General features: G+C 43.6%; 1 protein-coding gene across 1 annotated transcript in view; it reads right to left on the bottom strand.

The window, feature by feature from the left end:
* Positions 1-1,438: 1,438 nt before the first annotated feature.
* TRPA1 (transient receptor potential cation channel subfamily A member 1) overlaps positions 1,439-14,817 on the bottom strand; it is a 55,209-nt gene continuing 41,830 nt past the window's right edge. The window contains exons 24-27 of the mRNA XM_067553841.1: positions 13,785-13,853; positions 6,499-6,609; positions 4,983-5,080; positions 1,439-2,602 (exon numbers count right to left, since the gene is read on the bottom strand). Of these exons, the coding sequence (XP_067409942.1) occupies positions 2,404-2,602; positions 4,983-5,080; positions 6,499-6,609; positions 13,785-13,853 (477 nt within the window). The 3' untranslated portion in view covers positions 1,439-2,403. The remainder of the gene's footprint in view (positions 2,603-4,982; positions 5,081-6,498; positions 6,610-13,784; positions 13,854-14,817) is intronic.

The following is a 14,817-nucleotide window of genomic DNA, read 5'->3' as shown; positions in this document are numbered from 1 at the left end:
CTGAAACTTTATTTTCATAGTCACCTTAGAAATAGTCTGAGGAAACCCAGAGGTCTGCGGACCATAGATTAAAAACCACTGGCTTAGGCCAATATTTTCATACTTGGGGGGATAAAGTTAGATAGCTAGCTCCATGGTTAAGTACCTTAAAAAAGTGGCCTGATTTTCAGTGGTACCGAGCATCTCCCCATTTCACTGACATCAATGAAAACTGCAGATGCTCAGCAACTCAGTTAGGCCCTCAAGGCAGGTCTGCCCTGGAGCCCCAGATCCTGGGAGCCCAGGGTCCCTGGCCTTGGGGCAGTCCATATAGCAGGGCTCCGGATGCCCATCCCAGGACTTCCTAGTTCCGCAGCAGGGAAAGACTCAGTTAAGAGTTGGATATCAGCTCAGGGCTCCCAGGCTCCTGGCTCTGACTAGCTCTATTTTAAAGTAGTAGCTCTGTTTAGTCAGTGGAAGCTGCATGAACTCGGACCCTTTGAAAACCAGGCCACTTATTTTGATGCCTAAATATGGATTAAGGTGCCTGACTTTACCCTTATTTAAAATTTGACCCACTGCTGCCCCAGTTTCTCAGTGGTGGGGGGGAAGGTCACTGTGGGAGTAAAGAACCGCTTGACAGGTAATCTCACAGGAGGTTCCTGGATTCCTGCACATCTTTACAGAAGCAGCTCTTAGGAGAGCTGTCACCACTTTAATATGGAAACAGGAGGAAAAAGGGAGGGGCAAAGCTGGGAAATGTCCCCCATCTTCAAAAGAACAGAGCAGTAGCAACTGTGTCTACTTGCACCTGTTGCTGGATTGAAGCCACAGAACTCAAGAGGCACCAACGGCTCCGTAAGAGTTGCCACTGAGGGGGAGAAGTGCAGTGGCCTTCCTGAGCCTTTCTGTTCCCCCACAGGAACCCAGGAAGCTTGTGCAGTCAGCTGCTGGCTTGCTCTTCCCCCTTGGTAGCTCCAGCAGAACAGAGATAGTGAGAACAGAGACAGCCTGTTTCTTTCCCTGTTCTCATTCAGCAGCCGGGTCAGGGAGTATGAAGATGAGCAGATACTAAATAGCTCCAGCTCTGGTTTACAGCCAGATCTGAGTTAGAGTGGCTGAGTGAGGTGATAGCTCCCATTGAAATCATAGTGTGATGTTATCTATGCTGTCTCACCCCAGGCAGTTCTAAAGCACAAGTGCCATTAATGTGCATTGAGACTCCCTGCCCTTTGTGCTGATTGGCGAGGTTCTACATGGTGTGGCATTATTCCCAGGACTTAGTTTACCATTACCTGAATAATAAGGTCTTTAGAGAATGAGTAAAATGACGTGCAAAGGCCAAAAAGTAAAATATGTCTGAACCCAAAGTCAGAGCACTGAAGGTGACAACCAAATACAGACAGAAGCAGTTTATTATCACCATTTCTGAAACTGAAAATACACTACAGCATTTCAACAGTACAGTTTAATGACTGTTTATGGCCTACATACATGTATGTACTGTATATCACATACCACATTTTATATTCTGTAAATAAATAACAAGACCCAAAGCGCTAACAAGAGGAGTTCTTATGGTAGACTAAAGAGTAAAGGTATGTCTGCAATGCGGCTGGGACCATGTTTTCCAGCCCAGATAAACACATCCATGCTAGCTCTGGTAGGCTTGGGCTAGGCACTCAGTGGGTTGGGCAAGTTTGGGTTTCGTTGGCTAGCCTGAGCCAGCCCATGCTGCCACATCCACGCCGCTATTTTTAGCACACTAACTGGAGCAGCGGTAGTGCATGGATGTCTACCTGTGCTGGAAAGCACCAGGCCAGCTGCTGTGAAGACATACCTTAAATGTACTATATATCAGAAAGGACAAAAATAGAATAGTATAATGGACACTAGTTCAATTCAGCACTAAATGCCGCACTCTGCTATATGCATTCTAGGATGCTCTTATCTGATGGCAGAATCTGGCCCTTCAGTTGCATAATAGGTTCACAATCTTACATTTATTATGTACCTTTCAGGGCCTGATCCTGCAGTCCTTACTCAGTCAAACTCCCAATGAAATCAGTCTGGCTCAGGTTCTTGGTTTTTTTTATTAAATGATTTTTTACATAAAGTGATTCCTTTCCTCATCCTTCCCAAGCAGTCAGGTTATTATAGGCATTAGTGTGCTTTAAATGTATCAACAAAGATGTTTGTAACAGCAAAACAGGTCAGTAAATACAGAGCTAAGAGGTTTATTGTATGTCTTGTAAACCCTAATGAGGACCCTGTTCTATGCTTGTGTACATGATGTGAGTCCCATTAACATTACACATGGGCATTACAGGAGAAGAGACCCTAAAGTGAAGCAATTTTACAGGAAATTATACATGATGTGATATTCGTGTTCAGAAAGAGTTGTTGCTTTTAACTGTGCTAGAGCTAGGGAAATTTTGATTTTACAGCTTTTAACACAGTATCCCATTTACTGTTCATGTGTTCTAACTGCTGTTTCCTAAACTTATGCTGAAATAAATCATTACTGTCTTCATCCTCCGCCTCTGATACTATCTCCATTTTTTGTATGATCAGTTTAATGAGCTCATGCTGTTTTTCCAAGAGTGTTGACATATCCTTAAGCCTAAAACAAAAGCAGTAATACATAGAGCAGATTTTATAATCTAGTTTTACAACAGATACATAGTATCATAAACATTAAAGATGCAAAAGACTTATTAGGTCATCAAGTTCACTCCTCTGCCAAGAAAAAATGTACCCTAGAGTATATTTAACATCTCATGCCATGGTGCTTTCCCAGTTCAAGAATTTTGGGTTGGAAAATGAACTGCATGGTCCTTGAGAAAACTGATGTATAACTGTACAGTTTAAATATAAGAGCAGAGATCTGTCCCATCCGGAAGTAGAATTATCACTTGTAGAGCATGATCCTGCAAACCATTTCTAGCCACAATAGTTACTTATCTGTGTAGTCTCACTGAGGTAAAAATGGCTGAATTTGTAAAGGTATTTAAGTTCCTAAAGAGGCAGATAGATACCTAGAGGATTTTCAAAAAGTGCCTTGGCATCTGCCTAACCAAATCTGGCTCCAAGAACTACTGACACTACTGAGGATTTAGTATTAGCCCTACAGAATGCAATTTGACATGCACGTCTCTTTTTGTAATCTTTACGAAACAGAATTATCTGGGATCCATTTCCAGAAACTGTTCCCCCCATGAGTTACTGAATGAGTGTTTTCAAAAACCCACTTTTCAAGTCTAAAAAACCCACCACACTATGAAAAGCTGTTCAACTACTAAGAGAGGATTGTGCATGAAGAGTAGTTTAGTGCATCTTCAGATATAAATCATCTCACATATTTTGCAAGCAAATACATATTTTAAAAGGGATAAAAAGCTAGATAAATACGATACCAACTTCAGTCAGAGCTATCATTTACAGGGGCAAAAGCTATTCAATTTGTACAATTGCTTAACCTTACTCTAGCATGGTTGGCATGAGATGGTTAGTGTGAACAGGTTTGGGCTACTATGCTGTGAACACATATGGAATACAATGTATTTTAAGCAGTAACTCACACACTGGACAGTTATTTTCCGGTACCAAAATGGAGCATGAAATTACATGTTTTCCTAGAAATGCCTACTTTGCTAGTAAAGGAGTGGCTCCATGCTGATTCCTAATATGTCAGTGTGTGAAAGACTCTGGGTATGTCTACACTGCAAATAAAAACCCATGGCTGGCCCATACCAGCTAAGTCAGGCTCTGGGGGCTTGGGCTGTTTCATTGCTGTGTAGACTTCCAGGCCCGGGCTGCAACTCGAGCTCTGGGACTCTCCCACCTCACAAGGTCCTGGAGCCCAGGCCCAGAAGTCTACATTGCAATGGAATTGCCAGGCAGCTTGAGCCCTGTGAGCCCAAGCCAGCTGACACAGGCCAGCCACGGGGCTCTAACTGTAGTGTAAACATACCCTTAGATTTTATAAATCCTGAGGCCTACTCATTATCAGTTATGTGGGAGTACTCTGACCCTCTCAAGTCTTGCAGGATTCCACATGCAAAACCCATTCATTCAGGCTCCATTCAGGGAAGGGTTAGTTTCCCCTCATCACAGCAAAAAGATAAAATACAATTCTGTAGATACACATTCACGGACAGATTTTCAGAACCCGTTCTCGCGGACATGCTGGTAAGAGGATTTAGGAAAAATGAGTACAGGGGATTCCTAACAAGTGTTTGGGAATAAGTCATCCATTTTTATCCTAAGGAAGAATGGTCCAGTAGTTAAGGTATAGCCTCGAACAGTGATACTCAGATTAAGGCAAGCAGCACGTGATATTAAAACACTGATTTAATTATTAACTAATCTAAGTTTGTCTCCTGAAGCTCTTTGCAGAACATGATATTAAAACACTGTGTGATTTAATTATTAACTAATCTAAGTTATTAACTACCCAGGATGCTTTTACTATGTTATTAACCAATTATAGAATACTTGGTCAGTCATTTTGCTGTGACGATTATTATATATAAAAAATAAATGACACAATGAATTCACACTACTGTGGCTCTTTTGTGTAGGGTTGATCGCTAATTTGGCTCTTGAATAACTGAGGTCTGAGTATCACTGGCCTACTGGTCAAGTCCCTTCTCTGCCACAGATTTCCTGTCTGACCTTTGGCTCCTAAATCAGTTAGGCATTGCAACGTTGAGTACAGCAACACTGAAATACCTTTAAAAGTCTGTATCTTAGTGCCACAGTTACCCATCTGTAAAATGAGGACAATAAGATTTCACTACCTTACAGGTCTGTTGTGCATCTAATACATTAAATGCTGTGAAATATTCAGATATTACATGATGAGGGCCATCTGAATACCTAAGATAGATTTAATTTCACTTCATGAGTACAACACTAAGTGCTATGACACTAGCATTAACTGAGAATATATTTGCAATGTTGGTTCTGCTTGTTAGTGCCGTAATAAAACAAATAAATACCTGTATTTCTGCTTCAAAACTTCCAGTTCTAAAGTTGTGTCAGCACTCTGAGTGTCTGTTGCAGAATCTTCATAACGAAAGCAATAGTTGAAGACACTCTAAACAAGAAAAAGTTATCGGACATTACAGTGATGCACAAAACCCTAGGCAGATAAATGCAAAGATTAAAGAGAGGCAGCAGTCTCTCCTCCTCACAGTGAAAGTTGCAGCATCTATCATAAAGCTATATTTTAATACGTTATAACTAGGGCCCTACCAAATTCATGGCAGTGAAAAACGCATCACAGATTGTGAAATCTGGTTTCCCCCGTGAAATCAGGACATTGTAGAGGGGTTGCGGTATTGCCACCCTCACTTCTGTGCTGCCTTCAGAGCTATGCAGCCAGAGAATGGTGACTTTTGGTCAAGTGCCCAGATCTGAAGGCAGCACCACTGCCAGCAGCAGCACAGAAGTGAGGGTGGTATGATATGGTGGGGGTCACCACATTTTGTGGGGGGCAGGGGCAGCCTTATAGGTGGGCAACCACCTAGGGCACTGTGGTCAGAAGGGTGCTGTGGTCACACACACAGCCAACCCAAGGCCCCTGTAATCCCCGAGCGCTGGACCCAGAGCCAAGGAGAAGCTGGGCTGGGGTGCCCCAGCCAGGGGCCCCTACCATGTGCTGGGCTCCGGCTGATAGTCCCAGACGGGCTGGGGAGGGATGGGACTTCCTCTTCCCCTGAACAGGCCACTCTGGGGCCTGGTCAGAGCCACCTCTGGGAACCACCCCCAGCTGTAGGAAGCTCTGTGGCTGCTGTCTGGGTGCCTATTTCTGAAGGCAGCACCACCACCCGCAGCAATGCAGAAGTGAGGGTGGCAATACCGTGACCCTCTGCAATAGCCTTGCGTCCCCCCAACAACTCTCTTGCATCGGGACTCCCCCAGTTACAACACGGTGAAATTTCAGATTTAAATATCTGAAACCAAGAAATTTAAGATTTTTTAAATCCTATGACTGTGAAATTTACCAAATTGGACCATGAATTTGATAGGGTCCTACTTATAACTTTGGCGTAGAAAGTGTATTTGGCCTGAAAACAGATAGATTCACTTTGCCAGCAAAAGAACATGTTCCCTCAAAGTCTGGCCAAAAATATTCCATGCTGTAGGTCATTAAAGTATTACTGTGGTCTAAACTATATTATTTTATCTCATATTGGTTGGTTTCTCTGCCAATTTCCTCACATAGTTACACTTCCTTGAAAACTCATAACCAACTACCATTGCTTAACCACAACCTAATTTCTTCAAAGTTACCAGTTATTTTCGTTGTGGCTCATTTGAAGCCTAATCCTACTCCCAGTGATGTCAACAGAAGATTTTTGCCATTAACTTCAGTGAAGGCAACATTGTATCCTCTGCTCCCCAATCCTGCACCCAGCAAAGTTAATGGCAGCATTCCTATTGACTTCATTTGGTGCAAAACTGAGCCCCAAGTTGTGTGTCAACATTTTACTCTATGATACATCAACTTACCATAAATCCACAGTATCTTGGCCTATTAGGGTACACAATGATTGATTCCTGGTCCACCCGACTTAGGAACCAATATGGCAGCTTCTTCTCTAAATTTGTGTGAAGATTGACCTAAACATATTTTTGCATTTAGAGTAGTAATTAACATAGCATAACACAATTCTCTTTAGATCAAAATACTTGATTCAGGTTACGTAAATGTTCTTCATTTCACCAATGTCCTACTCATTTTGGTAATAGGTAAAACAAACATTTGCTTCATTGTTTTGAGATTTAGACCTTCATCCAATGTATAATACATAAGGTTGGTTTGTTGTGGCCAAAAAGAGGAAAAGGCATGCATTAGTAACAGCAAAATAATGCAAAAATAAAATATTTATAGAGAAAGAATGCAAGAAGTCATTGGAGACACTTGTTTAGTGGATGATGAGTGAGCAGGGAAACATCTGGAGTCCAGAATGGTTTTTAAAGTTCAGTCTCAAAACTCAGTGAGAGGATGAATGGCTTTGTGCTTAAGGTGGTGGAAACAGACTTCGGGTCTCCCACTCTACATAGACATATTGTGTGACCTTGGCCAGTCACTTGCTGTCTCTGTGCCTCAGTTCTCCTCTGTAGACTAGGAATAATAGTAATTCCCTACTTTGCAGCGGTACTGTAAGAGTAAACACGTCAATAATTATGGGGCTCTCAGATACTCACAATGGCAATGAGGGCCATGTAAGTAGTTAAGATAGATAGACTGGTACTGAGGGTTTCAGAGGGATTCAGGGAGAATCATGCAGTTGTCAGAGGGTTAGATCAGAGAGGATTTCTGTCACTCGAAGAGATTGTGTTTGCAGGATTCTTGCTAGGATTAGTAATTATAGGTATTAGGAGAGATTCTGCAATAGGATGGTGGTTGCGTACTTGTCTCTATGATAGTATCTGAGACCATTCCGCAGTTGGAATGGGTATTGTGATGCCCTGATCAGCAAGGGACATGGGTCTATGGTAGAGCCCCTGTAGGGTAGTCCAAACTGCCTTGTGACAAAACCTGTACCAGCAGGAATACCCCCCTGCCTTGATTCAGGGCTCCATTGGCCATTTTACACTGCTGCAGCTGAGTGATGAATCCCTCAGGGATGAGTTATACAAACCCCACCCTGGGCCCGAAGAGGTTAACAGACAATACTGGACCCAAGTAGCCTGCCCTGTCAGGCCTGCAGAGCATGCTCCAGCTCGACAGCAAGCTTAAAAGGGAGCCACTCAGCTCAGAGGGGAAGACGCTGGGGAGAAGAGAGACCTACCCTGATGGCTCCTGATCAAGGGCGCTGAAGAAGCCTCACTGTGAGCAAGAGGACTACCAGCTGAGCCCATTTGGGACTGAAAGTTTAGTAGTCTTTTCTTATCTTATGTTGAACTTGGAGACTCTGGGGGAGACCAATGGTAGGAAGTGACCTGGAGAGGAAGCTCCCGGGTATCCACAAGTGCCCGACTGTGACCTGAAGCACCCCTGAATTCACACCCGATACACTACTGCAATATTTTGTACAAAAATTGCTCTGTGAGGTGTCATTTGGAAAGAACATTGGTGAATAAATAACGTCATTGAGAAATATATGTGACAGTGTTATCTGTGCAGTTATGAATTCTCTCCATGTTACCAAAACATATTTAAGACCAAACGGCCTCACTTAGGGAAAGGTGATAAACAAAGGAATGTGGGTTTCCCTCAACTTACATACTAGCAGTAAACAAAGCCAACAAGCTAAACCAGTGGGGGGTTATTCCAAGAATGAACTCAAGAGACAAAGAATTAACATTGCTCCTGCACCCCAGAGAGATGCAGAAGGCTGGATCCTCAGGAGGCCTTCCTGACTTTTAGGGCATATCAAGGGCAGAGAGAGACTCCATCTTTATCCCACACCTGAGGAGACAAAGGAACTGAGCACTTTGTGCTCCATTTGTTGGGTCCTGGACAAAAGGTCCGGTCAGCCATGCTGGACAAAAATCGATTGGAGAGAAGACTACCTGGAGGAAAGTTTTTAGTTTGTTAAGTTAGGTCTTAGCCATCAGAAAGCGTAGTTTTACTTTTGTTTGTTTGTAACCCGTTCTATCTTCAATCCCTTCTACTTGGTATCCCTTCACCTATGTCCTTTTCTTAATAAACCTACTTTGCTTTCATTATAAATCATCCATTGCGTAAGTTCAGTAAAGTCTGTGTTTCTAGGAAGCTGACAGGTTGCAGTGTTTGACTTTCTTTGCAGAGGAAGCAAACCGAACCCTTTTTCTGTGAGGGTCCAGTGACAGGGCCTGCTCCCTGCAGCAGCATGATTTTGGGACAAATGTGAGTCTGGAAGGGTGTTAAGATCAGCTAGCAAGGAGTAACCAAGTGGGCAAAGCCAGGGTGAGGCTTGTGGGCTACGGGCAGGCTGCTGGGGTTCAGAGCTCTGAACCAAAGATGCACAGCCACAAGACATCCAGGGTTATAAGGCAGCTGTTGATTGAACCCCTTAGTGGCCTGGGTGAAGCCCAAAATGTCACACTGTTGTCTTCCATAGGGTCCTGGGTTGGATCCTAGTATAGTGGGAGGGCCCAGGCTCCCCTATCAACTGCAACAAGGGCAGGAGGGGCATAGATCTCATTTCTACCCCCACTCCTTTTCTAATAAGGAGAGAGTAAGGTTGCTGAAAACCCTGGGCGAGGATAAGCCACATACAAGGGTCAGGAACTGGACAGCCCTTTCTGTTGGGGGGTGAGAGACTGGAAACCAGGTGCACTAACCTGTAGGTTCCCTGAGAACTCTCCTATGTTGGTAAAGAATGAGGGCCAGTAGTAACCCAGGCCTGACAGTAGGCCAGAGAGAGAGAATTACAGAGATGAATTTTGAAAAACTGCTGAAGTGGGACCTCAAGAACCAGCAGCTCGCCACCTGGCAGCAGGAGCAGCAGCAAGAACAAAAGCAGCTGAGGATATCAAAGGGAATTTGGGCAGCCAACCCCAATGGGCAGCCAACCCCACCAGAGAAGCCTGGAAGCCCACCTTCAGCTGGTCAGGAGGGATCTGGGTCCAGTGTAACCACCTTTTCCAAAGGGGCCATCCCAATCCTGAGAATTAACAGTAGTACTGCCTTTACCCACCAGGAGGGTTTTGCATGTGGACAGCAAGGCCATTTCAGATGGGACACTGGTTCATGGACTGTAATTATAGGCAGGCCTGGACAGCTGATAATAGGACTTGGAAGAGGGGGCCGGGAGCAACCAGACTTTAGTCAGGGAGCGGCTAGTGGAGCTGGGAGATAAATCTAGAGGCATGGTCTACCACCAGTGTATCCCTGGAGACATATGTCCCTACCTGATGAGAGAAGTGTGACTGACTGTGCAAGACCACACTGAGATGGTGCAGGCCAGAGTAGCCAAAGACCTGGCCTTCTCAGTCATAATTGCGTGAGACTTGAAGTTTTTTGAAGAGACTGTCAAAGGCTGGTATGGTGCATCTGTAGAAGGGGCTGAGCCGGAGCAGGAAGACCAAGGAAGTCAAGAGATGACCACGGTGGCTGACAAGGCCTTGGGAGGAGAGGGCCTTGAGGGAGAATGAAGACCCAGGAGAGGGACCATCCTCATGGGTAAAGGACCATTCTCCTGAATCCAGCCACAGCAGTAGGGGCCCACTGCCACCTCTCAAACTGGACCTGCTGTCTAGCCAGGTAGACTTTATGGAAGAACAAAGGAATGACCCAACTCTGAGTAAGGTTTAAGAGTAGCTCACCTGTGTGGATGACAAAGTATTAGGCCCTCATCAGTTGAAACATTTGAACTGATAGAAGAAAGGGCCTATTGGGCAATAAAGAATTGTAAGACATGGGAGGGAAGAATGCAGCTTCTAGTGCCATGGAAGTTCCAAAGGGCAGTGCTTTAGTTGGGCCTGCAGTACCATGCCAACCCAACCAAGTGTCAACTGGCCACTCCAGAATTCACCTACCTAGAATATACAGTGAGCGAAGGGCAGTTGTGACCTACTAGGAGACAAAGTGTAAGTCCCAGCAGGCTACACCATGCCCTGCACAAAGAAGCAAGTTCACCATTTCTTCGGGTTCTCTCTCAGTGATCATTCCAAACTTTGCTATCATTGCTGCCCCTTTGACAGACCTGGTAAAAAAACACCGCACTCAAAATGTCCATTGGACTGAAAGCTGTGACAAGTCATTTAGAGCACTACAAGACCAGTTGATCCAGGACTGGTGCTAGTCCACCCAGACTTCTCAAAGCCATTGATTCTAAAATGGGTTACATCCAATGTCGGGCTTGGAGCAATACTATCTCAAGAATTTAGAGAAGAAGAACATCCTGTTCTCTATCTCAGCAGAAAGGTTTTTCCATAAAAGTTTGTATATTCAGTCATCAAGAAGGAGACCGTGGTGGTGAAATGGGCTGTCTATGTCCTGCACTATTACTTATGGAGACAGCTCTTCCACTTAACAACCATACACTAGTCCACTAGTTAAAGTCAATGAAAGATCGCAACTCACACAATATGCAGTTGTACCTCAGTACAGCCATATAGCTTCTAAGTGGCCCAACATGTGGGCACAGAAAATAAAAACATGGACTTCTTTTTATGGGATGGAGGGAACATGAATCAGCCCTGCAATACCACAACCCATGGTTTGAGAGGGAGAGTTTGATGGGCCATACCAGAGGTTAGTGGACAATACTGGGCCCAGGTAGCTCCTCCAGGCTTGCAAAGCATGCTGCAGTTGAAGAAGACGCTTATAAGGGAGCCACTCTGCTCAGAGGGAAGAAGCTGTGGAGGAAGACAGATCTACCCTGAGGGCTCCTGAACAAGGGCACCAATGAAGCCTTCCTGTGAGAAAGAGCCCAGAGCTGCTGAGCCCAGTTGGGGCTGAAGATTTAGTTGTCTTTTCTTCTGCTATCTTATATTTAACTTGAAGACTTTGGGTTAGACGGATGGTAGGAAGTGACCCAGGGAGGCAGCTCTGGGATACTCCAAAGTGCCCAGCATTGCTGTCTTTCATAAGGCTCTGGGTTGGAACCTGGTGGAGTGAGAGGACCCAGGCTCCCCTTCCAACTGCCCTTGTTTCAGGAGGGGAATAAACTTCATGCCTCCTCCCCCCCACTAAGGAGAGAGTATGGATGTTAAAAACCCTGAGGTGAGGATAAGCCACATACAAGGGTTTGGAACTGGACTGAAGGTCCTTGCTGATGGTTTATTTCTTTAAACACAGAGTACTATATCAGCTGATTTCAGTCATCTGTAGCATTAGCATTTCATGTTTTTGTCAAACTTGACAAAGATCACATAGGTCATGAGGGTTTCATGCATTTTGTTTGAAGTTTCAAAACACAGATATGGGAGTTTTCTGATGGCCAACTGTCAGAGGTGCTTTACTCACCACTGCGGCACATCCAAGTGGCCGCGCCCGGGGAATAGCTCTTGACCAGTCTGACACCCTTTCCTTTGGTTTCTCACCTGTGGACTCGCTCTCTCTGGAGTCAGGTTACTCCCTACCTTCTCTTTCCTGGTTCTGGATTTACCACTGGAACCTAGTCGACTCCTGTGGCTACTTCACCCCTCCTAGTGACTTGCCAGGCATCTTACTCCAGGACAGGATCCCAGGGCTTACTCTCCCACTGTACTTCCTCCGTGTTCCGAGAGGCCTCATTCCTCCCAGGGAGCAACTGCAGATTCCTTCCTCAGAAGCCCCCTTCTGCTTTCAGCCTATTGGCTTTATAGTGCTGGCCCTGCCCTTCCCCAGCTGGGCTTCACTCTCAATTAACCCTTGCCTTCTTTTTTTCCAGTTTATGCCAAGTGAACTAATTGGCCTTTCAGACCCTCATTAACCCTATCAGAGCTGGTCTGGGGTGCACACCCCATCACACCAACCGATAACTAAGTAAGTGCAAAACATGTATTTATTTTTCAAGAATTGCCTTTGTATTTCATCTTAAATCCCTGCTTTCAAGCATTTGTATCTCTAGCAAAAGAAATTCCTTTTGGGATGAAATTTCTCATGCCATAAGCTAATAGTAAATTTTTAAAATAAGTTTGAACATAGTTCAGCTAATTTTCAATTATGTGAACATCAAAAAAGAAGGGTTACTCACCAGTAAGTGTAGTTCTTTGACTGTATTGACTCTGCACACTTCTGGGATGTATGCTCCATCACTGTGAAGCTCTGGGAACTTTCTAGAAAGCAGTGCCAATCAGGGCCACATGAGCACCCCCTCTTGACAGTGAGTTTCTGAACGTTCAAAGCTGAACTCTCCCAATCACCTTGGTTCCTTCCACCAAACTTTGGAGCCCTAGAGAAGTAGATCTCCAAGGTAATGTGAGGATGCAGATGCAATACATTCTAAGAACTACTCTGAATGATAAGTAACCTTTATTTCTTATTTTACAATTGCATATTCTGCACATTTCCAATTGTGGAAGTTCTAGCAGTCATACATCCTACAGATAGGTGGGCTGAGGAGTTCTAAATAAATGTGTGTACAGAACTCCAGATAGCAGACCTACCGATTTCAAAAATGAAAACATTACAAAGTTATGCCATCAAAGCTGCCTTAGCCCCAGTAGGCAAGCCCTAAGGGCTAGTTTTTAAAAGGAATTTAGAGGCACCTAAAGATGCATATAGATGCCTAATGAGGTTTCTAGAAAAGTCTAGGCATAAATGAGTGTTAGGTGCTCATGTACTTCTGAAAACCCCACTATCTGCATCTTTAGGTGCCAAATACCTTTGAATATCTGGCCCTGCATCCCTTAGTTACTCTCATTGGCTATCATATAATATGTCTCAATATATTGTCTCTGCCTGGCCGAGTGAGCCCCAGATACGTTGCAGTGGATCAGGTGTCTATCATGTTTTCATGGATCTTAATCATTTTTAGGTTAAACAGATTCTTTCATTCAGAGGGAAAGCAATAAATTCCACCAAATTACACATACAACTTTGGCTTTTATGCTCACCTAACTAAAATTGGCTAAATTAACTTTTCAAACTTACTTTTAAAAAATCATTTTTAGTTGAAAAATTTCATCCTACAAGGAATTTTTGTATAGTGATAATAATGACCAAAAGCTGGGATTTAGGATAGAATGCGCTCATCAGCCTTCCTATTTTATACAGATATAGTTTTGAATATAGTTTTACCACAGTGATAAGGAAAATGATACTAAAAACCACACTACAGACCAATAATATTAATGCTAAATAAAACAGTTATTTCAAGGCGATGTTTAAGCAGTTATATCTGCTACTTACACACTATACACTACACACTACGAACCTGCATTGCGATCCTTTTCAGTGCTGCATATTTTTGCACTTCAGCAATGTCTCCAACAGCCAAACCAATCTAAAAATACAACACAGAATCACAAAATATTTTTAATTACCTGATTTTTCACAGTAGGTGGTTTAAATTATATTCCTCACTGGTATTATTATCTGAAAAGCCTTTTGCTAAATCATTTTGCATCAGCAGAACACCTAACCACTAAACACAGAAGTTTTGTGCATACTTAAAATCCATAATCAAGAAAGTTAATTATTTGTTTAATGCTATTTTCATTTTCTTAGCAAATTACATTTGGTTAATCATTGGTGCTCTTTTAAACTACTTCTAAGAACTGTTAAAAAAATAATACACTTTCTTTAGAGCCCTTTACTACTACTATTGATGTCATTAGTAAAAATTACATTGACTTCAACTGAAGCAGTAAAATAAAAATCTTTGGATCATGTGGTTTGACACTGCCCATGTTCACAGAGAAATTCATTTCCTATCAAACATGTTTAATGGGGCTTGGCAAAGATGACACTTTAGATGTTTTTTCTCTCTTTGCCACAGTTCCAGTTTACTGATCCTTTTTATTTACATCAGTTCTACCATTTAGTGTTCAATAGTACTTCTGGTGGGATAAGTGGTTGCTGTGAGTTGCTTAAGCAATTTGTTTTAATATGTGTCTAGCTGCTATGGCTCGAAGAACATCAAGCCGTAAATTACTACAGTAAGGGCTAGATAATGGCTTTTATGTCCTGCATGGGGGCATCGTGAATCCACATAGTTCAGTAGGAGCACTGGAGAGACTGTGCCTCAGACAGGCATAGTCTCTGCTGGTGTTTCTCCATGAACATGGGTAAGGGGCACAAACGCCTCCAGCCATTAGGCTAGTATAAGGTTGCTCTTCATGGTGTGCCATCCTTGCTCTGTGGGCTGGTGTGGGGCCATGGTCCTGCTTCCTTCCCTGTCCCCTTTTGGATGAATTGCTTCCTAAAGGAGAGGGAGGAACAGGTAGTCTCTGGGCTGTATGGAGCAT

The sequence above is a fragment of the Emydura macquarii genome, unplaced genomic scaffold (genome assembly GCF_026122565.2).
Source record: "Emydura macquarii macquarii isolate MOO-44397 ecotype Brisbane River unplaced genomic scaffold, CSIRO-AGI_Emac_v2 contig_1477, whole genome shotgun sequence".
NCBI lineage: Eukaryota > Metazoa > Chordata > Testudines > Chelidae > Emydura > Emydura macquarii.
This window is presented reverse-complemented; position numbering and strand designations above follow the sequence as displayed.